This window comes from Camelus dromedarius, chromosome Y, assembly GCF_036321535.1.
Source record: "Camelus dromedarius isolate mCamDro1 chromosome Y, mCamDro1.pat, whole genome shotgun sequence".
In the NCBI taxonomy this organism is placed as follows: domain Eukaryota; kingdom Metazoa; phylum Chordata; class Mammalia; order Artiodactyla; family Camelidae; genus Camelus; species Camelus dromedarius.
This window is the reverse complement of record NC_087473.1, coordinates 13,457,132-13,482,468: the sequence shown is the minus strand read 5'-3', so window position 1 is coordinate 13,482,468 and position 25,337 is coordinate 13,457,132. Positions and strand designations below refer to the sequence as shown.

Genomic DNA, 25,337 nt, shown 5'->3' with positions numbered 1-25,337 from the left:
AAACTTGTTGTTTATCTATAGTAGTGTATCTGCAAATCTGAAACTCCCAATTTATCCCTTCCCACCCCCTTTCCCTCTGGTAACTGTAAGTTTGTTTTCTAGGTCTCTGAGTTTGTTTCTGTTTTGTAAATAAGTTCATTTGTCTTTCTTTTTTTTTTTAAGATTCCACATATATGCAATACCACATGGTTTTTTTTTGTTTTTGCTTTTGTTTTTTCTTTCTGGCTTATTAGAATGACAGTGTCTAGGGCTATCCATGTTGCTGCAAATGGGATTATTTTATTATTTTTTATGGCTGAGTAGTATGCCATTGTATAGAGATAAGATAACTTCTTTATCCAGTTTTCTTCTGATGAACATTTAGATTGTTTCCTTGTCTTGGCTATTGTATGTAGTAATGCTGTGAACTTTGGGGTGCATGTGTTGTTTCAAATTAAAGTTCCCTCTGGATATATGCCCGGGAGTGGGATTGCTGAATCATAGGGTAAGTCTATTTTTAGTTTTTTGAGGAATCTCTGTAGTTTTCCATAATGGCTGTACCAAACTGCATTCCCACCAGCAGTGTAGAAGGGTTCCCTTTTCCCTACACTCTCTTCAGCTTTATTGTTTGTGGACTTTTGAATGATGGCCATTCTTACGGTGTGAGGTGATACCTCATTGTAGTTTTGATTTGCATTTCTCTGATGATTTGCAATATTGAGCATTTTTCATGTCTCTGTTGGCCGTTTATATGTCTTCATTTGAAGAATTGCTTGTTAGGTCTTCTGCCCATTTTTGGACTGGATTTTTTTTTCTTTTTTTCTTTTCTTTTTTTATTTTTATTAAGCTGTATCAGCTGTTTATATATTCTGGAAATGAAGCCCTTGTCAGTCTCATCTTCTGCAAGAATTTTCTCCCATTCTGTAGGTTGTCTTTCTGTTTTGCTTATGGTTTCCTTTGCTGTGCAAAAGCTTCTAAGTTTAATTAGGTCCCGTTTGTTTATTTTTGCTTTTATTTCTATTGCCTGGGTAGACCACCCTAGGAGACCATTGCTAAGTTTTATGTCAGAGAATGCTTTGCCTGTGTTTTCTTCTAGTAGGTTTATAGTGTCTTGTCTTATGTTTAAGTCTTTAAGTCGTTTTGAGTTTATTTTTGTGTATTCTGTGAAGGGAGTATTCTAAGTTCATTAATTTACATGAAACTGTAAATAGGACATACTTTGACTAATAACTGTCTGTCCTTTTTCAGCATTGTCTGCTTATCAGAGATACTACAGTTTACAATCTGACTACTGGAAGGTTAGTATGCATTTGAATACCAATTTTGTTTCCTTATTTTGGGGCAAACTGTGTGAAGTACTAATCTAAATAGGGTACATGGAAAGGGGGAATAGTATCTTGTGCCAGCTATTTTGTGTGAAATATGTTGTTTGTATTTTTCTAATTATAAAGAGATTCTAAGTATGGTATTTTAATAACAAATAAAATCAAGTGTAAAAATATTATTCCCTTTTTAAGTTTGTTGTAAATAAATGAAGGATGGATGATGGTGATTCTGAATTTGAGTGAGTCAGGCATAAGGCTAAGGAGCATTCCCTCTCTATACAGTTTCTTTATGATTGGAACTCTGGGGAGGATTGAAACCATCCATTTGATAAAATCTATCTAATAAAAATGGTATAAGGATTAATTATCCACTGTGATATCTCAGTTTTAGCAGTAAAGTTAAACTAGCAGATTAATTTTTAAAAGCATGTATACTCTCAAGCATGTTACAAGTAGCTAAATAGATTGCTTTCAATAGTGTGTATTATTATTCTGTCCCACAAAACAGATTTATCCCGTAATAGGATATAACCCATAATATCACTTTTATATATAACTGTTATGAAGTTTACTTATAGATAGTGTTGTGTTATCTTCAGGGGAAATTTTAGGTTACCTAAAGACTTTGAAAACCCATCTGTTGATTCCTAATGTAAGTAAAAGGGTTGCTGGCTTTTACGAAGTACTCAAGAGTGGAAGGAAACAAAGATGAAGGTTGACTTAATATAAAAATATTTTGTTAAGTTATTTAGATTTAATGTTACTATTAATTTTGTTTTGGTAGCATTATAAAAATATATTTCAACTGTCATAGAATGCCCCATTTGAAGGATATGATTTAATGATTTTTATATTTTCCAAGTTGTGTATCCTTTATTACAGTTTCAGAATATTTTAAATATTTTTATCATATGAAATTGAGACTGTATATTCTTTCTTCCGATCCCCCATGACCCCTGTCCTAAGCAAGTGTTAATTTACTTCGTATTTCTATATATTTGCTTAGACTGGACTGATTTTTTTCACTTGTTTAATGTTTTCAAGGTTCATCTCTGCTATAGCATGCATTAATGGTTCTTCATTCCTCTTAACAGCTATAATTTACAGTTTATATCATTTTGTTTTTTCCATTATTGTTTGATAAAGATTTACTGTCTGTCCTCATTGACTATAATGAATCATGCTGCTTTGAATATTTGTATACATGTTTTTTTTTTTTTGAAGACATATTTTCATTTTTTCCAGAAATACACGTTGGAGTTGAATTTGGTGGGCTGTTAACTTCTTGATGGTCTGTTAGACAAATTTCTAAAGTGATTGAACCATGCTGCATTCTGACACTCAGTGTATAAAAACCACATTTTCTCCATAAGCTTGCCAACACTTGTTCTGTGTTTACAAAATTTCACTGTCCAAATACGTATAAAGTGGTTTCTCACTTCAGACTTCATCTGTATTGCCCTCACAACTAGCAACATTTGAACATCTTTTTGTTTGTTAATTAGACATCAGGTTTTGAGAAGTGTCTACTTAGATTCTTTATTCATTTTAAATTGAGTTGTTTTTATTATTAAGTTGTAGAGTTATTTACATATTTATGTATCTGGTTGGTTTACTGATGTTTTCCCCCATTCTCTGGATTGTCTTTTCACATTTAATAGAATTCTTTGAATCTTTGAAGTTTTGAGTTAAGAATTCTCATATATTTTGTTGTTGTTATATTTTTTTGTGCCATATATTCAGTACCAATCCAAGTCCTAACGATCCCATTTTTTCTTTTAAAGCTTTCATAGTTTTAGCTCTTACTTTTAGATCCTTGATCATTTTGAATTAATTTTTATATATGGTGTGAGGTAAGATTTCAACTTTATTCTTTGGCATGTGGCTCTTTAATTGTCCCAGCACTATCTGTTAAGTAGAAAATTCTTTCCCCAACTAAATGGTCTTGACACCACTGTCACAGGTCTCTTGCCCATGAATATGTGGGTTTATTTCTAGACTTTTGGATTTGTTCTGTTGCTCTTTTATGTCTGTTTCTGTGTTGGTACCTCACTTTACATCCTTTTTCTTTCAGACTGCCTGTATTTTTGAATCTTACCCATTTTGCCTTGTAGACAAAATAGTTGAATTATATTTTGTAAGTAGAATTACTTTTATAATTTCACTTTATTTTTAAATGTTCATTCCAACTGTGTAGATCATAGTGGATTTTTATGTATAGATTTTGTATATTTCAACCTTGCTGAATTCATCTATCAGTTCTAATAATTTTTTGTGGGTTCTTTTCCATTTCTTAATATAAGATCATGTCATCTTCAAATTGTTTTACTACTATTTTCCAGTCTGGATCCCTTTTGTTTGTGTTTTCCCTTCCATCTTTTCCTCTTTGTCAAAATTGTCCTAATTTAAACATCTAGTAAAATGTTAAGTAAAGTTGAAATGTTAAGAGCAGATATTCTTGTCCTGTTTCTAATTTGAGGGTTTTGGAAAACATTCTTTTTTTTAACTGTCAAGTATGATGTTAAGTGAGGTTTCTTTCATAGCTATCTTTTTAAAGTTGAAGAAGTTTTTTCTAGTTACATTTAGTTTTGTTTTTTTTTCCATTATGAAAAGGTGATATGTTTGGTCAGATTTTCTTTTTGTGTCTGTTGAGTTTGTGATTGCTGGTTTGACTCATTGGTTGTTCAGGAATGTGTTGTTTAATTTCCGTATCATTTTAGAATTTTTATTTTATTTTCTTCAAAGAACATACTTCATGTTATTTCAGTTCTTCTTTATTCGGATTTATTTTCCAGCATAACATTTGTTCTGTCTTGAATGTTTCTTATACCAAAGAGAAATACATATTCTGTTTTGTCTGAAGTGGTCTCTCAAATTTATTGAGTATGTATTTTGGTTTTCTCTTGTTGGGTGCGTATATCTTTATAATTAGTATGTATATTTTTTCTATACATGTTTTATGTATTTTTGATGAATAAGTCATTTAATTTTTGTTCCAAATTTATGCAATATAATCAACACAAAATTGTTTAAGTTCGAAGTATACATATAGCACTGTGTTTAAGGTGTACAGTATGTTGATTTGATACAACTATACACAAAACTGTATACACTGACATTATATTACATTGTAGTTTTAGCAAATTCATCCATCATGTCACAAAATGACCATTCTTTTCTTTTTTTTTCTTGAACACATTTAGAATTTACCATCTATGCAGCTTTCAAATATGTAATACAGAGATTGATCCCCTTTTTGTCCTGCTTTGATCTCTAGTAACATTCTTTTGATTCTGAGGTATTTGGTTTGATATTGTAGCCATTCCAGAATTTTTATATTGTTTTCATGATATATTGGTTTTTATCTTTTTATTTACATTCTGTGTCTTTGAATCTAAAGTATGCCTGCTTAAGATAATATACAGTTGGATCTTTTAATTTTATCCAGTCTGATAAATTTGTGCATTCTGATTGTTAATGCAGTTGTTTTAATGTTATTATTTATATATTGGATTTACATCTGCCATTTTCCTTTTTTTATGTCTTTTACCTCTATTTCTGCTTTATTCCATGAAGCAAATTTTTAAAATGAAATTTAATTTCTTCAAGCTTTTCATTATGTATTTTTTTTTCATTATGTATTTTTGAGTTATTTCCTTACTGGGTTGCTCTAGTGCCTACGATATGCATATCAAATTATATGAATTTACTTAGATTTATACTAATATAACTCCTATGAGATAGAGAAATGTTACTCTTAAATACTTCTGTGCTCTTGTGCCTCTTCTGTTTGTTGCGGCTTCAACAATTACAGTGTTATGTATATTATGTACATTGGTTTAATACTATGTAATTTGTTGAGTTCTGAGAAAGAAAAAATTATGTGTTTAGCTGTTTTAACTTCCCATTTCTGTTTTTCTTCACTTGTTCTTGTATGTTTGATTTACCATCTAGAATTCTTTTTTTCAGTCCACTATAACTTTACTCCTATTTAACTCATTTGTTCTGTCATTAATAATAAATTACACTACTATATATACAGTTATATGGAGTGTACTTATACAATTGTTTTTTTAATGAGAAAAAAAAAGAGGAAGGAAAAGAAATATGCAGTGTGCTGTTTTCCATACCTGCATAATTATTTGTCTTCCTCTCTCTTTCTCTTTTTTTTTTTACCCCACTTTGAAATGCTGACATGGGCACCTGTTACAAACCTGAAGAACTTTTTAAGAATTTGTTGTAAGATTTGTTGTAAGGTTTAATGTTGTAAGGTGTGTGTATTTGCAGTGAATTCTGTCTCTTTTTATAATCTGCAATTTTTTTTTTTTTTTTAGCTTTTACTGTTCTAAGATACCTCTGCTAGGATCGAAGATTCTTGGTTGGACAGTTTTTTGTTTGTTTTGTTTGATTTTCAGAGCACTTTGATTATGTTATCCCACTGCCTTTTTGACAATCATAGTATCTGAGGGAAAATCAAGCATTTGTTTTGGTGTTTTTTAGTATTGTTTTGTTTTGTTTTTTCTCTTGCTGCCTTCAGGATTTTCTCCTTGTCTTTGATCTTCAGCCTTTTTTAGTATAATGTGTCTCTGAGTCTCATTTTGTTTATCCTACTTAAGTTTACTGATGTACAAATTAAAGTTTTCTTTGAAATTTTTAAGTTTTCTAGGAAATTTTCAGCCATTTACTTTTGAAATGTTTTTTCTTTCTTTGTCTTTTCTCTATTCTGGAATTCCTATCTCACATGCTTTGGTACTTTTAATGGCATAACACAGGTTCTTTCCCCACGCACATGACAAAATTGCTATGGAGGCAGAGACTTATCATCCTCTGAATCATTGACCAGTATGTGGCAGTGTTTTTCTAATAGCCAGCAGTCATGGTCATGGATTGAGTTGTCAGAAACTGGAAATGGAAGTGGCACCTCTGACTATTAATTACCCTTGTGACCCAATAGCAACAGTTTTGATTTTGTACCCAAATCTTAATTCCAGAATGACTTATAGGTCTGAATTATAGAGGAAGGAATGCTTCTACAAGGAGAGAGAATAATGATTCCCTTGTGAGGACAGTAAGATTGTCAAGTTTTTCCCCCCATGCCTGTGAATCAGCAAACAAGCAGGGAAGTTGTGCTGGGTGCATTTTTTTATCTCAAAGGATGTGAATTTAGGGGAAAAACACTGTTTTCCAGTGTTACTGCAAAAAGGGAAGGGATTCTTAATAGAGAATCAGGGTCAATTCTGAATACAGCCTGGTCATACACAAATATATAGCTAAGGAGCTCTATAAGAGTCAGCATTTGGAAAATTATTAAAGGAAACAACAAGGCATTTTGGGCTAAGGTATTCTGAGCAAGGATTGATTAGACATCACCTAGTAGATAGTGGAGTATGAGAAACCCCATTAGGTATTGCAGGCTTTCACATATGCAGGATGAGGCACTCTTGCTAAAACCTACTTAGCATGGTTCTTGCTAAGGATTTTAGAAGTAATGTGCAGATGTGCTTAGGAACAGCTTCAGGAATCTAAACTTTGATTGAGCATAGAGTCTTTGTCAGTTCTGCCTGGTTGTTCAAAGGAATGAAGAGACACTCATTTTTATTAGCACAACATCAAGTCATTTCTTTCTTTGTAGTCTTCTGTACATTTGGTATGAGCTGAATTATCTGTTGAGACTTGGTGGTAGAAGTTACATTGTATAGTACCAGACAGTAAGCCCTTAAAGAAGGGGGTAGTTTCTATGAAAATGACAGAAAAACAGGCAATAAATGTTAAAAACCTGGTTTCTGATTCCAGAGGTCAGTCAACATTTGTAGATATTGGGCTCAAAGTGTCATTAGATGCTAGAGTGTGGAGAACAGAGCAAATAAGTAAAATTACTGGTTTGAATTGGAATTGATAAGGCGAACTTCTTGAGTGCTACAGACAGGAGCAGGCACAAAGTTTGTTCATTCATAATCTGTTATGGTGATTTTCTTGATGTTATGTCATTTTATGTAACTTCAGCTTTCAGGACTCCAGGAAAAGGTCTGACTTAGTTCTCAATGATTCCAAGTCAGAATGGAGAAAAATTGGAAACACTAATTTAGAGAATTGTAGTCAGATACTGGGAATTCAGTATTTGTAAAGGACTGCCAAATATACAGGGTAGAATCCAAAAGGTTACATTGTAAACATATTTTTTCCTCATAGTCACCACCTGTTTTATCAAAGTCAGACTAATTTGTTTGCAGAATAAGTATTTTAATTAAATTTTACCTGATTACTTACATACAGTTGGCATGAATAGTTGTTGGTCACAGAAGTCTTTTGAATTTGCTTCCTGAAACTTTTGATAAGGAATCTCAGGTTAGACTTTTAAAAGCCTCTCCAAGTGTAGGAACTCAAGGTAAGAACTCATAACATTTTGCCCGATATAGAGATTTGGTTGAACTCCTTTTTTGGTGTTCTCCAAAATATCCTAAAGTTCCTGGGCCTGCCAGGAAGTGACCTTCCTTTATTTCTCCTTAAGTTATGAAATCTTAATTAGCCAGGTTCAGATCAGTTTTTTCAAAGGTGCAGTGTAAATAAATATTGTCTCATTAGTTCCTTAAAGCTCTTGGGTCATATGTGATTCAATGCACATCATTCTCAGACATTCCAGTCAAAGCCCTGATGTTATAATCAGTGTTTTCTGTCTCACGAGGAGAAAAGATTGTTTTTGAACTTATGCAAATAATTATATTCCTATAAAAATAAGCATTCTAACAAAGAGTTTTCAAATTATAAAAGATAAAATAGGGAGAAAAAGTAATTATATATATCTTTGTTCACAGAGGATTACTTTACTAATTTGCTTTATAAGTTACACAAACCTTAAGAGAAAAAAGTTTCCTTATATCTTGAATACAAACACCAACAAGGTTTCAAATAAGTTCATCAAAATGGTCATGGTCTGCATCAATTTATTCAAAATCATGAAAGTAATTCTTGTTCTGCTTTTTCTTGGGTTAGCAGACACCAATATCTTCTTCCTTACTTCTGGAAATTCTACTCAAACTTGAGGCGTGATCTCCAAATTATTTCTACAATGCCACCATGAAGGATTCTTCCTTGTGTCTGATTATAAACACTTTTCAGAGAAGAATGAAAGTGAAATGATAGCTGTCTGTGACTTAAAGTGGACTTGGTTAAAGTTGTCATTAGAATTCATTTGATAAGAAAAATCAGTTATTTCTATGGCATATATAATATTTTAAGATAATAATTGGACAATAAGGGCATGGGCCAATTTCTGTGAACTTCATATGATTCATGGAATACTTGTATAGTAATCCTCCCAGTGGATAGAACTTTGAACAGTGCACCTGATTGTACACTTTCCTTGGATGTGTAATTATATAACTATTCTTCGGCTGTGTCCAGTGATTTGGCTGGATGGTTAGGAACTTGAAAGGAACATGATTAAAAACTTCACAAGGAAATTTGGGAAAGAGGTATTTCTATCTCTGAATGCAAAGCATAAAGGTATTTGTATTCCATGTGAGATACTCACCAAAGGATGGCCTCAGCTGAGGATCATTTTAATAATCAGTTGGATAGAATGATGATGTGAATAACAGTTATCCTCTCTCCCTTGCTAACCCTATCATCACACAGCGGGCTAGTGAGTAATAATATAGACACAGTGGCAGGATAGAGGCTAAGCATAGTATCAACAACATGGATTCTATTCACCAAGGCTGTTCTGGCTATGGCTACCACTGAATATCAAGTTTGGGAGTACCAGAGATCACCTGTGAGTCCCCCATATGGCACCACTTTCTGCGGAGATCAGCAAGCTAGCTGGTGTTAAATTGATTACATTGGACAGTTTCCACAATGGAAGAGACAGTATTTTATTATTACTGGAATAGATTCTTATTCTATATATGGGTTTGCTTTTCCTACATTCGTGGGTACAGGGAGTGCTTTATCCAACATCATAGTATTCCATCAAGCATTGTTCCATCAGAGAACTCACTGCATAGGTAATAAATTGTGGCAGTGTCCAAAATCATGGAATTCACTGGTCGTACTATTTTCCCCTGTGTCCTGCAATAGCTGGCTTGATATTTTGGTGGAATGATCTTTAAGGACTTATTTGTATTGCCCACTAGTTAATAGTACCTTGTAGAGCTAGGTAGGGCAAGGTTCTCCAGAAGGCTATATACACTCCGAATCAGTGTCTAATATGTGGTGCTATTCACCCATTATCAGGAAATGTGTCATCAATCATGGGAGTGGCACCACTCTGTTTCCCAGTTTCATTGAGATATAATTGACATATAGCATCTTGTAAAAGTTTAAGATGTGCCACATAATGATTTGATCTTCATACATGTAGGTAGGTAGGTAGATAGATTAATTGATAGAGAAATGACTAATGTAATAAATGTAGTTCACATCCATCACCTCATATGGCTACAGATTTCTCTGTGAGAATTTTTAACATCTAATTTTTTAGTAACTTTCAGATATATAATATAGTATTATTGATTATAGGCATTACATCCCCAGAATGTATTTATTTTATTAATGGAAGTTTGTACCCTTGGACTGTCTTCACCCAGTTACTTCCCCTCTCCTCTGACAAACCCCAACCAGTCTGTTCTCTGTTTCAGTGAACTTGTTTTTTTTTTAAAAATTCCACCTATAAGTAAGATAATACAATGTGTATCTTTTTCTGTCTGAATTGTTTTACTTAGCATAATGCTCTCAATGTCCATCCATGTTGTAGCAAATAGGAGGATTTTCTTCCTTCTTTATGGCAGAATAATACTCAATTTGTATGTGGGGGTGAGATTTGGGTGGTGTGTGTGTGTATGTGTGACTGAGTGTGTGATTCTCTTCATCTATCCATGGACAGTGAGGTTGTTTCAATATCTTGGCTATTGTAAATGGTGCTGTAATGAAAAGTTGGGTGGCAGATATTTTCTCTGGTAGTCATTTTCCTTTAAATATAACTTCAGAAGTGGAATATCTGGTCATTTAGTAGTTTTGTTTTGTTTTTAATTTTTTGAGGATCTTCAGTGCTATTTACCATAGTGGTTATACTAACATTCACAGCAACAATGTACAAGGATTTCCTTTTATCCATATTCTTATTGATACTTATCTCTTTCCTGTTTTGTAGTAGTCATTGTAACAGCTCTGGGGTCATCTCTCATTGTGTTTTTGGCATTTCCTTAGTAAATAGTAATATTGAGTATCTTTTTTCATATCCCTCTTTTTCATTTGACTTCTTTATAAACATATCTAATTAGATCCTTTGGTTATTTTTAAATTGGATTATTTGGGAATTTTTTTACTGTTGAGTGTATGAGTTCCTTGTTCGTTTTGGATAGTAACCTCTTATGTGTAGTTTGCAAATATTTTTTCTGAATCCATATGTTCCCTTTTTATTTTGTGGATCATTTCTTCTGTTGTGCAGAGTTTTTTTTTTTTGCTTGTGTTTTAAGTGTCATATCCAAAATATCACTGCCAAGACTACTGTCAGGGAAGTTCCTCCTTTGTTTTCATTTAGAAGTTTTATAGTTTCAGATGTTTCTTTTAAATTTTCTATCTGTTTTGAGCTTTTCTTTGTGAATGATGTGAAGATAGTTTTATGGTTTCTTAGTTTTGCGTGTAAACTCCAGCTTTCTTAGAACTATTTATTTAAAAAATAATGTCTTCTCTCATTTGAGGATTGATGGCTCCCTTATCAAAAATTACCTGATCGTATATGCATAGGTTTATTCGTGGACTCTTAATTGTCTTTTGTTGTTCTATACATATATATGTTTTTGTGCCATTATCTTGTTTTGATTACTGTAGTTTTGTAATATAGATTGAAATCAGGAAGGTTGATATCTCAAGGTTTTTTATTCTTTCTTTAGATTACTTTGGTGATTCAGCGTCTTTTGTGGTTTCACACAAATTCTATGTTTTTTTAATCAATGTAAAAAAAAAATGCCACTAGAATCTTGGTAAGAATTGAAACAAATCTATAGATGGTTTTGAAGCATGGATATTTTAACAATATTAATTTTTTTTTGTATGGAAATGGGTATCTTTCTGTTAATTTGTGTTTTCTTCAGTTTCTTTCATCAGATTTTTTATTTTTAGAGTATAGATCTTTCAGCTCCTTGGTTAAAGTTATTATAACGTTTTTCTGTTGTTCTTGATACTATTATGAATGAGATTGTTTTCTTTATAAGATGGTTACGTTATAAAACATAGTTGAAATTTGTAGTTGATTTTGTATGCTTTATTTTGCTGAATTTGTTGATTTACTTTCTTGGGGGCGACAGTGACGTATAGGATTTTCTGTATATAAGACGACATCATTTGCAGACAAGGACTGTTTCACCTCTTACTTTCTGATTTGCATGCCTTTTCTCTTACTTTTAAGTGCTCTGGTTAGGATTTCCAGTACTGTGTAGAATAGTTGGGGACTTTTTTCATTTACTTTACTTTTCTTTCTTTCTTTCTTTTTTGGCACCTCCAACTGCATAACTTCAAATGACTATCTTCTAGTTAACTGATTCTTGTGCTAGGTGGAGCCTGATGTTGAAGTTCTCTATTTAATTCTTCAGTTCAGACATTGTATTCTTCATTACTAGACTCTTTTTTAAAAATTCTACTTCTTTGTTGAATTTTTTATTTTGTTCATGTGTTGGTTTCCTAATTTCATTTAGTTTTCTCTCTGTGTATTCTCTTACAGTTTAATAAACTTCTATAAGATTATTCTGAATTCTTTGTCATACAGTTCATAGATCTCTATTTCTTTAGGTTCAGTTATTGAAGTTTTACTAGTTTCCTTTGGTGGTGTCAGTTTTACCCGATTCTTCATAATCTATGCCTTACATTTTTTGTTTTTCTGGACAGGGACAGTCCTTCACCAGTTAGCTCAGCTGAGGTTATAGAGTTTGGTTTATAGCCTTCCTAGGCAGATGAGGCTTGCTGTGAAGGTTTTTGGGTTTATGTTGAGCTATTGCCTAAGCTCCAAGATCAGAAGGTCTGTCACTATTTGTGAACTGTTGGATGGGAGCGCTCCCTTGGCTTTTCTGCAGATGTGTGGCTGTGGAATTGACTGTCTTGCTGCCTCGATCCTCTATTTAGGCCAATAATGTGAAATATGATACTATACTCAGCTTTTGGTTGGATCTGTGAATTTGCTTCCGTACATAATCAGAATTGTTGCATGGTTTCTTTGGCTGTTATGGCTTGATGAGTGGGCACCCTCATCTGACAGAGTTGTCTGCTAAACTCCTTGGTCAGACAGAACTGCTTCATTGGTTATCCATATGAGCATAGCTTTTGGGTGTGTTCCGTGCTCAGGTACCATTGTAAGTGGGTCTGTAGGATGAACAACACATCTTTTTAGGTGTTATGATTAGGCTTCCTGATTAGGTAAGACTGAAGGCTATCCTGAGCAGTAGATAAAACTATGGAAAAGCTTTTCTTCTCAGGCAGGACTGGTATACCTCGCTGACTTGAAACTCAAGTCTGGCAGAACTATGCACCAAACCCTTTGGCCAGCTGAGTCCACCAGCTGCTCTTTTTAGTAGTACTCAGCCACTTGTTGACCCCTTTGCTTAAGTGGTATTGTAAGCAGTGTTGTAGGATGGGTTATACAGCTTCCCAGATTTTACAGTTGTGTTTCCTGATTAATTGGGGCTGGAGGATACAGTCAGCCATCCTGTGATAGCTTTGCCTAGAGTGTTAAAAAATGCTTCAAAGCTGGCGAGACTAATTGTTTGGGGTCCTGAATCAGATAGAACTGTACTGAGTTCACTGTTTAAATGTGGCTGCTGGCTTGGCTATGTAGGTAGACACACTGTCTGGGATCTCTACTTGGTAACCACTGCAAGGGGAAATTTGTGTGCCATTATCCAAGTGCTAGTTATTATAAGGCCTAGACCATTCTCAGTCACTTTCTGATTTCCAGTGACCAGGCACCACATATATTTTCCACCATCCCAATGAGGCGAGATTTCATTGGGCTGCTCTGGACAGGACTCACAATGCTGAGGGAGCTAGATGTCCACCTTGGACTCTTTTGCCCGCTCGAGAAACTATAGGCCCAGTAGATCCCTCTTGGTATATTGCTCCGCTGGCTTGGGAGAATGGTGATATAGTCAGAGTATAGCTCCTCTTAACTCTTTTAATATATCCTTTTGGTCTTTGAGGTTCAGGGAAGTGCTTCAGGCTTAACTACATGTTCTGGGGGTTTCAAAATGTTATACTGACATGAGTATTTGCTAGGTGATCTTCTAGTGAGGAAGACTGAAATCAGGAACAACGGGTGTTGCCATTTTGGTGATATCACCTCAGCACCACTTACTGTTACCTCTAGTGATCTACTAGCACATTTTGATTTCCTTTCCTTACAATGTTACACTCTCCTTGGAAAGTTATGAGGTATTAGTTTCAAAGGGAAGAATGCTTACTCCAGTAGACACACCAATGATCCATTAAACTAAAAGTTGTAGTGCTTCTTGGCAATTTGGACTCTTCATGCCTCAATTTGAACCAACAGGCAAAGAAAGGAATTCCTTTGCTGGCTATGGTGACAGACAAGGGGAAATTGGACTACTTTTGCACAATGGACATAAGGTAGAGTATGTGTGTAATACATATATACAGAAAGTCCCTGAGGGCATCTCTTAGTATTACTGTGCTTTGTGATGAAGGTCAGTAGAAAACTACACAGTCCACATAGGGGTAGTAATGGCTTGGACCCTTCAGGGACTTTTTTAATGGACTCTATTATAAATTTTAGGTTTAATTGGCCACATTTGGTTTCTGGCATGTACTCTTTTTTTTAATAAGCTTGTAAAAATGCAAAACCTATTTTTAGCTCTGCAACTGAACATAAAAAGACTGTGAACCTAATTTGAATGCTGCACCATTGTTTCCTTATCTGTGCTGCATTGTGAGTTTATCTACTCCAAATACACCATTTTTATTCCTTTTCAATGAAAAGTTACAAATATCCTTTTGGTGTCTTTCTCTTTTTCCGTAAGACGTTTGTTATTTTGTTTTAGAATAGGTCTGCTGCATATAGTACTGTGTGCCTCTTCAACAATTGTCTCTTTGTTTGCATGGTCCCAAGGGACACATAATTGTCAAAACTCTATTGTCTCTCAGAGCTAAGTGATTTGAGTCTGAAGTCTTGGGGCACTAGATATGTGTTCCAAACACTGCTGCTTTTGCTCCTCAGGGAGAATTGTAAGAGGAAAGTGAGGTGGGAGTGGAATTTATGGTGAGAGTGTGTCTTAGTCTTATCTATCCATTTTAATGTGGGTATTTTTTCAGTTGCCCAATGTGTAGGAGTAACTTGTTCCTGGATTTCAGTCAGAGAATTAATCTGTGTAGCTTTGTATGTATTGTGACCTGAGGAGTAGGAAGAGTCTGCATCCTTTTATCTCATCATCTTGGTGACATTTGGCCACATTTTTTTCATTACTCTGAACACTTCATATAGGTTGATGATAATCACATGAAACTGTAACTTCTTAACTAGGATTTGTGATGAGCACTTTGACACAGAATTAAGCATACTTAGGAGATATTGGGGGTTCAGTTCCAGACCATTTCAATCAAGCAAATACTGAAATAAAGTGAATCACATGATTTTTTTGTTTGTTTCCTGGTGCTTAGAAAATGTTATGTTTAGACTGTACGGTACTCTTATTGAGTGTGTGCAATTGTATTATGTCTAAAAAAAACCCCAGTGTACTTACCATATTAAAAAAAAATTCTTTGTTGCTGAAAAATACTATTATCTGAGCCTTCAGTGAGTCATAATCTCTGCTGGTGGAGGGTCCTGCCTTGATGTTGATGGCTCTTGACTGATCAGGGCGATGCTTGCTGAAGGTTGGGGTGGCTGTGGCAGTTTCTTAGAGTAAGTCCACAGCGAAGTTTGCCACACTGATTGACTTCCATTGACAAGTAATTTCTCTGTAGTATGCAGTGCTCTTTGATAGCATTTTACCCATAACAGAACTTCTTTCAAAATTGGAGTCAGTTCTCTCAAACTCTACTACTGCTTCATCAACTAAGTTTTTGTAGTATTTTAAATACTTTTTTGTCTTTTCAACAATCTTTGCAGCATTTTCACCAGTTGTAGTCATCTCAGGAAACAACTTTTCTTTGCTTCTCCAGGAGGAACAACTCCACATTTGTTAGAAGTTTTATCATGAACTATGACAGTTCAGTCACATCTTCAGGCTCTACTTCTAAATCTGATTCTCTTGCTTTTCTTCCACATCTGCCATTATTTCCTGAACTGAACCCCTTGAATTCTACATCCATGAGGGTTGGAATGAAATTCTTTCGACTCCTGTTAATATTCATGTTTTGAGCTTTTTCTACAAGTCATGAATGTTGTCTATGGCATCTGGAAAATTTCTCCTATTCTGTAGAATGTCTTTTCATGTTGTTAATTATTTATTTTGCTGTGTAGAAGCTTTCAAGTTTGACTTGCTAATTTTTGCTTTTGCTTCTTGTGCTTTTTGTGTCATATCAAAAAAATTACTGCCTAGTGTCAAGGAGCTTTTTTCCTATATTTTTTTCTAGGATGTTTTATGATGTCAGCCATTAATGTTTAAACCTTTGATCCATTTTGATCCATTTTTAGTTAATTTTTGTGAGTGGTTTGAGATAGGAATCTAATTTTATTGCTTTGCATGTGTTTGTCCATTTTCCTTAATATCACTTATTTTGGGTATATATATATGTATTGAAGTATAATCAGTTTACAATGTGTCAATTTCTGAGGTACAGCACAACACTTTAGTCATACATGAACATATGTGTATTCATTTTCATATTCTTTTTCACCATAAGTTCCTACAAGACATTTAATATAGTTCCCAATATCACTTTTGAAGAGATGGAAGAGTCTCTTAACAGTTGGGTGTCCTGACTCCCTTGTCAAATATCAGTTGACCATAAAGATGGGGGTTTAATTCTGTGCTCTCTATTCTGTTCCATTGGTATCTGTCAGCATTTTTACACCTAAAATACTAATTTTATTACTATAGTTTCATAGTATAGTTTGAAACCAGGAAGTGTGATACCTTCAGCTTTGTTCTTTTTTTTTTGGATTGCTTTGACTGGTTGGCTCTTTGTGGTTTCAGACAAATTTGGGGTTTTTTAAGAATTGTTTTCATTGTGGGCTTGATTAAAAGAAACTGAAAATATTTCTCTGAATTGTTTGGCTTCTCTGTATTACCTGTTGACTCATAAAATTATTGGTTTTTCTTTTAAGCATATTGTAAGATAGAATTTTTCGAACTGAAGAACATCTTATGTGTTTCTAGCTAGTAACATATACGTAGATAGAAACATTTTTAAATGGCTTTTTTTTTTTTTTAAACAGAATGCTACCTTTTTATATGGCCTTGGTTTGGTTTACTTTTACTACAACGCGTTTCAGTGGTAAGTTGTCTTGTACCAGATATTTATCCACTTTGTATGTGTATGACAAACACAGAAAATATTTTACTGTCAGTAAATTCTCATCATTAGTAGCATATTTACATTTGTAAGCTTCATATCAAGTTCAGCCCTAATTTCCTCCACTCACTCAGCATACTTGTTAACACCTTGTAATGGCCCATAACTAGTAATTTGACTTATAAACACTCATGTCCTACAGTAGAAATAATGATACCTCCTTCAGTATTGAGGATTATCCTTGATAGTGATACATAAAATTTTGTAAACTCTTTAAGTATAGGAAGTTTTTCTGTTCCTGTCCTTTTTTCTTCATTTAAGTCCTATGAGAATCCAGAGGAAGGTGAATAAGCTTACAACCAGTGTTTGCAACCATGTCCTGTGGGTCATTCTAGATACTTAATATAGAGTTCTTAAGTATGCATTGACCAGTGTTTGATATGGTTCCCCAAAGGTGAATGAGTATTCAACTTTTAGTTGTATGACTTTTCCTAATATTTTTCATACTCGTTGGCTTTTTGACACAATAATTATGCTGTGCTTAGGAGTACTATACTGTTAAGTAAGCTTGTAGCTTATAGAGGTTACAGTTTTTTGTTTGTTTTTTAAATGAACTGTGCAGTGCTTTGAGAGTTCTATACCTAAGTCACTTACCTTTTGTCGTGAATTTTATTTCAAACCAGTTGTGATTTAGGACAGTTTTAAGATCTCTGTAAATTTCCTAAAAATCCTGTTCACAGAACTCACAATTCTGAACTTTTGAAACTAGAAAAGATGTTAAAAATAATTTTGTTCTCATTTTTAAATTTTGTTGATGGAGGAAGTAAGATATATTCATTTTATTTAGCACTACTTAACCATTTATTTAGTAATGGAAGCTGGCCTCATGTTCAGGACTCAAGTCTAAAAATTTAAAGCTAAAGGGAAAAAAAAGGCTCCCTCCTCGAAGTCAAATGGCTTTATTAGCACCCAGAGCTCCCTCCACCCGCAACTCCCACCAGCCACTGGAGCTTTAGGACCAGTGAGGAGCATGGGTGGTCCAGTGCAAACTGCCAAGAGCTTTTTAAATTTTAAACAGTACTTTTACTTGCAGTGGGCTCATAGACAAGTGATCACTTACAAATTCGAAGAGGATAGGAAAGTAATGCCTTTAGAAATAAGGCTGTAAGTTATATTGAATGGAATAATTTATTGTTTGCCTTATGTCAAGATGGAAAAATAGATACTTAAAATCATTGCTTGTAGTTGTTATGCAAATAAATGCAACCATTTCAGCTAGCTGGAAAAAGTTTAGGTAAAATCCAATGTAAGTGTGAGAACAAAGGACTGTACACTTTAAGAGAGAAATGTGACTCAATTTGGAGAGTTTTCATTTAGTTATAACATATGAGTACCTTTAGATTGAAATTATAACATAAAATCAATAGGGAGATAAGTGCATACTATTCAGAATATTAATTGCTTAATTATGTGTGTGACAGTGTTAAGTTGGTTATATGAAAGATGGTTATAAATTTAAGTAACTCATCTTTAAATAATGTCTGTATGTTTCCCAAAGAAAACCTACCTTATAATATTTAATTTCATAATAGATGTATACATAATCATACAATTTTAGAAGTAGGAACTTAACCAACTTACTAAAGACATGGTGGTGTGTTGCTTTGTCCCAAATTATGGTATGACTGGTATCTGCATCTTTTTATAGTACAGGAAGAAATGACTTTGGAAATATTTATAATTCTAAATAGTGACCGTTAGGGTTTTTAGAGAATAGATTGAAATTCAAAATAGACTTTTTTCAGGAGAACGGTATAGCTCAAGTGGTAGAGCATGTGCTCAGCACCCAAGAGGTCTGGGGTTCAATCCCCAGTTCCTCCTCCAAGTGGAATCAATGAAGAAACTGAATTACCTCCCCCTCATTTAAAAAAAAAAACACAAAGTAGACTTTTTTCTTTTCTTTTTGTCTCTTGTCATACTCATTTTTGAGGAAATAATTCATATATTCCAAGTACTTAAATATATTAAAAATAAAATCAGTATATCTGGATTTTCTCTATTGATAATAAAGACTTTTTAAAAAAGACAAAATTAGAATTAGGACAGACTAATGAAGGTTGAAGTAGATTTGAGAAGCCAGAAGCAGTTCCATAAACATGGGTCTTTGATTTATGTAGACCTGACATTTCATTGCTGTGGGGGCAAGAGTATTTTTTTCCACAGACTATTCTATAAAACAGGAATTCTATATGGAAGGAATAAATAATAGCCTTTATCTGTATCACATTATTCTCAAAAAAGTTTCCAAGCAGAATGTAAAGCAAAATGTGATAGACAAAAATAAGGCTTCCAACAGTAGATATATATGGAGCCTTATAGAACCAGGATTAACACTGCCATTTTAGAAGCTTTCCTACTGCCTTCTTCTCTGAGGTGTTTCAGAAAATTTTGAATGAGTTCTTTACATTGCAGATGTTATTAAATCTTTAAATATTCCTCAATAAATGAGGTAGTTGAGAAAAAAATTCCTTACTTTTCTAGTCTATTTCCTAGTCATAGTTTTTTATGAGATTGTCATTTCTTTAAAAAATTTTAGAATCATTATATTTTCTATACTTCTAAGGAAAATATCCTTAATATTAAGATCTTACAATTTCTCATGTCTATATCCTTCAAGGGCAATTAAAGCATTCCAAGAGGTGCTTTATGTTGATCCCAGTTTTTGTCGAGCCAAGGAAATTCATTTACGACTTGGGCTTATGTTCAAAGTGAATACAGACTACGAATCTAGTTTAAAGGTAGGTGGTTAGTATTTTTCCTAGATACACACTTTTCATTTGTGTGTCTTTCTGGTATGTGTGTTGTTCAATGTTAAAAGTATTGAGAAATGTTGGAATTTATCTCACTGCTGTTAAAAATTGATGAATTTAGGATATGAACTAAAGGTGAAGAAGAGTTAGATTTCAGGGTATTAAGTAGATATGGTGCTAAGATTTGCTGGATAACTTCTTGGTTTTGTTTTTATTTTGTCTTTTAACAAAATATTGGTACTGATGTGTGTGTTCAGGAGAAGTGGTTTATTTTATTTGAGTATGTAAAACACTCCTCTTATGTGTTACTGGCCACTGTAGAGATGAAGAATTGGTTAGTGATGCTGTACCTGTGATCAAATCATTGACACTCCTATAGATCTCATTAGAAATTGGCCCACTTTTAGTAGCAGGACTGTGTCATAGCAGAATTATATAATAGATTTGTTCTCTATTAGGGCTTGTTGACTACGGGTTAGTGAATATAAACATCATTGGGAAAAAATGGTACATTATTGTTAAATACTTTAATTCTAATAGAAATTTGCCTTGTCAGTACTTAACATTTTTTGGAGTTCCTGGTTTGTGCTGTCATTTAAGTTTTCCAAGGGTTTTTAATGGGACTAGGGATTCCCTGCATAACAAAAATACTGCTTTTTGAAGAAATTCAGAGAAAATTTGAGAAAAATGAATGGTTTTGTGAAATTCTAACTATTTGGAATGTTTGCTGTTTTTCTCATACATATTTTGTAGTTTCTTGACTACAAAGGTCATATGCACATGTATTTATGTGTGACTTATTCTGAACTCAGTAACATGGAAAATGCTAAATAAAGGGCACTTTTATAATAAAAGGGCTGGTAACTGACTAAAACTAAGGTTAGTCAGGTGGATCTCCTTGGTTATATCACCTAACTCCAGTATTATACTCATAGACTCATTTCATGGAGAACAAAACCCTGAAATTGTGTGAGTGAATTCCCCTGGTTGGCAATACTCCATGCATGTAATTAAACACCATTTTGGGTAGAATTAAGTGCTATCCACACGACTGCAATGGGAGAGGACAAATGAACTTCTACATAAAATTCAAATTTGCAGTCTTTCACTGTAATAAACCATAAGCATAAAAAAAACTGTTTTCTGTATTCACTGACCTCTGGGGGAACTGTGATCACTTCAGTGTTAGTCAGTTACCAGCCCCTTCAGACATCAAACTGATACCATGTATTAAACCCCCATGATAAGTAATATTGTTAGCATAACTATCTCAATAACTTAAGCCCCAGATACACAAAGACACACTTGTAAGGCAGGGTATTCTAAAGGTTTAGAGGTTCTCTCAGGAGTTGGTCAAGGGTAGACCTTGTTTTAATGTGCAAAGTTACAATAACCCTGTAGAGTTAATGCCTTACTGCTCTCTGTACCTTAATTCAGTTCCTTAAGTCTTTCAGATTTTTAAGTATTAAATTCCTCAAATTGTTTATACAGTTTTTTGGTTTGTACAAGAGTGCTACTGATGGTACACAGATATTCAACCAAGAACATCAAATGCCATTGCAAACAGACTGTAAAGAATTTAGATCACACACTGGCCAGAGATAAAAGTAGGTGAGGAATAAGTCAAAGGTAATATACTTGATACAGAGAATGGATTGGTTTAATCAGTTTCCTGTTTAGATTAGAATAGAGTTTCTCAAATTGTACCATATACGAGTGGATTTAAAATGTAAGTAAGTACAGCACTGGCAGTTTTTAGATTTTAACACCTCCTTTCATATATACGTTCACGGTGTATAAAAGCCTATCAAAAATGCTAACATTGTACAGCAGAAAATAAGTTAAATATGGTATAATTTTTTCATAGCATGTTTGTTATCCTATAGCAGTATTTGTGGTTGCAGTTTACAGTCTGTTCTCTGGAAATACATTGGAGGGCAAAAGAAAAGAGCAAAAAATAATTTTTTTCCTCATAAATATGTAATGTGTATATTAAATTATGGAGAAAAGATTAACTGAATAGTAACACTTTATATAATAACATTTAGCAAACATTTTTTAAGTATGTGTAGTTTTCGGTTTCTGTGTCCTTTTTCCCTTTATTTTAAACTTTGGACAACTTTCTAATTTCATTTCTATGAAAACAAAAGGAATATTAGGATGTTTTTGACATCAGTCTTTTATTGTTGACATAAAGTTGATTTAAATATTATATTAGTTTCAGCTCTATAGCATAGTCATTTAGTATTTTTAGAGATTATACTCCATTAAACATTGTTACAAGATAATGGTTGTAATTCCTTGCTATATTATACATCCTTGTTGCTTTTTTCTCTGTTAAATAGTAGTGTGTATCTCTTAATCCCACCCCCCTTTCCATTTCAGAATGTTTTAAGCTTTAAGTTTTTTTCTTTTAAGCCTTAAGTTTTTAAAATACATTACATACAGGCCAGCCTAATTTTTTTTCAAGTTTTAAAAAATTATTTTATTGTAAAATACATGTAACAATTTTAAAAATGTAAGCGCATCATTTTAAAATATGCAATTTAGTGACATTTTGTATATTCACAGTATGATAGAACCATCATCCATTTCCCAAATTTTTCAGCATCCCATACAAAAACTTCTCCATCCATTAAACTAATTTCCCATCGTTTTTCCCCATAGCTTCTGATATCCTTCTAATCTACTTTGTCTCTTATGAACTTGAGTAGTCCAGGTTCCTGATATAAGTGGAATCATACATTTTTGTGTTTGGCTTATTTCACTTAGGTTAATTTTTTCAAGATTCATTCGTGTTCTAGCACATTACAGGGATCATGTTCCTTTTCATGGTAAATAATACTCCATTTGGTGTATGTAACACGATTTCTTTATCCATTCATCAGTTGATGGACTTGGATTTTTCCACTTTTGGCAGTTGTGAATATTACTGCTGTGAATATTCATGTATAAGTATCTGTTTAACTCCCTTTTTTTCAGTTGTTTGAAAATAAACCTGAGTCTAATTGCTGAATTGTGCGGTGTATTTAACTTTGTGAGGATTGCTAAATTTTTTCATACTACCTGCACTTTTTACTTTTTCACCATCAGTGGACTAGGGTTGTAGAATTTGTCCACATTTTTGTCAACACTTCTTTTCCATTTTTAAAAAAAAAAATCCTAATGGAAATAAATTAATACTACTTTTGGTTTTTTAATTTGTATCTTTTCACATTTTATTAATTGTTTGCCTTGGGAGAAATGTATACTGAAGTTCTTTGTCCAGTTTTGAATTGTGTTCTTTCATTTCTTTTTGTTGAGTTGTAGGAGTGTTCTCTGGATATTGGTCCCTTATGAGAGCTCTGATTTGCAGATATTTTCTCCCAGTAATAGTTTCCTTGAATTTCACAAAATTTTTAAATTTTAAGAAGTCTGTTTTTCCTTTTATTGCCTGTGCCTTTGGTGCCCATGTTGTCACCGAAACCATTGTCATGAAGATTTTCGCCTGTGACTTCCAGGAGTTTTATAATGTTAGGTTTTCATGTTTACATGAAATAAGAGACTAACTTCATTCTTTCCCATGTGGCTATCCAGTTTGCCAACTATCATTTGTTGAAAAGGTTGTCCTGTGTATCACATATTATTAAAGCAGGCCTGTATAAACCACTAATGATTGTAATCCCAATGATTTATTTATAGCTATTTTTTGTTATAATATCAGATAGCAAACATTAGTTTTGTTGTTATTTGCAGCTAGTTGAGGAAGCACAATTGTAATCAATGGTTCCATATTGATTCTACATAGAAATGTAGTTCATAAAACTTGCTGAAGATTTTTTTTCACAAAGAAGATACTGTTTAGACTAAATGTCCAACTACATATCAGTATGTCTATCACAATTTTAGTTGTATGCATTGTAGATAGGAATGAGCTTTTTGTAGTTGATATTTGAATAACTTCTCCTTTGATTACTTAATGGTATTATAGTTAATTATTTTAATTGTTGAAAAATCAATGGAGATTCTGAAAATTTAATCTATATTTGTGGGAATTTTTTGTAGAATGTTAAACAGGTGCTTATTCATTTTTCATTTAACTTAAAGCAATTTAAGTGCCTGCCGTCTCCTTTTTGGTACTCTATATGGCTCTGGCATTTATATTGAAAATTAATAGAGGTCATTTGTTACTCAGTGTTTTTAATGATAAATTAGTGTTTTCATGTTTTAATGTTACCTATATTTTTAATAACAACTACAGACAGATACATGAATGAGTTGAGCATATGGATATGTTAGATAATATATGTAATATATATTACACATTATACTTTACATTTAATATGTTGTATTAACTAATACTAGTTAATAATTCTTAGTAATGTTTCATGTATCTGTTAGTTTTTATATATACTAATATACATTTAAGTATGTAAGTGTCTACATGGTTATAAATATATATACATTCTGTGTAAACTTAATTTGATGTAAGTAAAATGTTTTAATATTTTGTGAATAAGTTTACATATTTACACAATTTACATATCTTTTAAAAAGAGTTATATTTCACAGATGAATTTCAACATGAGTTATAATTTTTAAATGTCTTGAAATACACTGAAATTGAAGAATCACTAAAAGCCTGTATGTTTTATTCTTCAGGAAAATTCTGATTGTATCTTTGTTTCTAAAGTTCATTCTCAGTTTAAGATAATTGTTGATATTCTAAAAGATACCATTAGATTTTAAACATTTTTGAATAGTGAATTGAAACACAGGTCATTTAAACATTTCTGTAATTTATTTTTTTATTTACTTGAATACTGTAATTTTTTAAACCTGATAAAAGAAACGATGTAAGTAGGTAAAAGTAGTTTCCCTCCTAAATTGTCTATTCTTAGTTATCCTGTGGAAATAACTTGATAATACTTTGCTTTAACACTTCATAGTGTTAAAGGAAGAAGACAGGGAATCTATATCCAATTGTAAAATAGATTTTGAATCACAGTGACTTTATTTGGTTCACTACTGTATATATAACATATAGTTTATAATATATAAATTATGTAGAAACTGTGTTATATAACATGGTTTTATTGTTACAGGTTAGACTGCTAAAGCCTAATCTATAAAAGTTGACATTATGTGATGCTAAATATCTTCATTTTTCTCTTGCAGCATTTTCAGTTAGCTTTGATTGACTGTAATCCCTGTACTTTATCCAGTGTTGAAAGTAAGTAATTCCATGTACAATAGTTTTTTTCTTTTCAAGGAACGGACTATATTTGTTTCAAATTATAACCATGAATAGTTTTTCAAATATACTATATCTTTGTTTCTGTTGGTTATTGAGAGCAAGAATGGGAGAGTATCATCCTGATTTAGCCTTTAAGACAGTTGATTAACATAATTACTTGTTAACTATTGAAATGTTTGGTTTCTCACCGAACACTAATATACAATGGTGATTGCCTACTTTGTATTAGGTATAATTGGTGAGGCATTGTTATCTTATGTGTATCTTATGTGTATCTTTTTTAATGGATAAATTATTTCTCTTTTTTCTTTTAACATCTTTTGAGACATTACATATTCCACAGGCCATGACTGTTCTTTGAAACTTTTACTGTTGCTTATGAAATTAGGAAGATTAGCATATTCAAAGAAGAGTTTTAAAAAAAAGGAAACTAAATGGAAAGTGTATTTTTATTTGTGATGAATAAATTATATATGTACAGATTGTTTAATGTTAATACATAACTTTTTGAAGCTAGTATGATGC

The 25,337-nt window shown here is 32.9% G+C and overlaps 1 protein-coding gene across 9 annotated transcripts in view; it reads left to right on the top strand.

Annotated features, from left to right (window-relative positions):
- The window catches only part of LOC135320411 (lysine-specific demethylase 6A-like), a 133,432-nt gene that overhangs the window by 21,106 nt on the left and 86,989 nt on the right, over positions 1-25,337 (top strand). For all 9 annotated transcript variants that reach the window (XR_010379572.1, XM_064483515.1, XM_064483516.1 and 6 more), the window contains exons 4-7: positions 1,228-1,277; positions 16,690-16,748; positions 19,444-19,564; positions 24,734-24,788. Coding sequence is in view for 8 of the 9 variants with exons in the window: in XM_064483515.1 (XP_064339585.1) it covers positions 1,228-1,277; positions 16,690-16,748; positions 19,444-19,564; positions 24,734-24,788 (285 nt within the window). In the remaining variant the exon portion in view is untranslated. The remainder of the gene's footprint in view (positions 1-1,227; positions 1,278-16,689; positions 16,749-19,443; positions 19,565-24,733; positions 24,789-25,337) is intronic.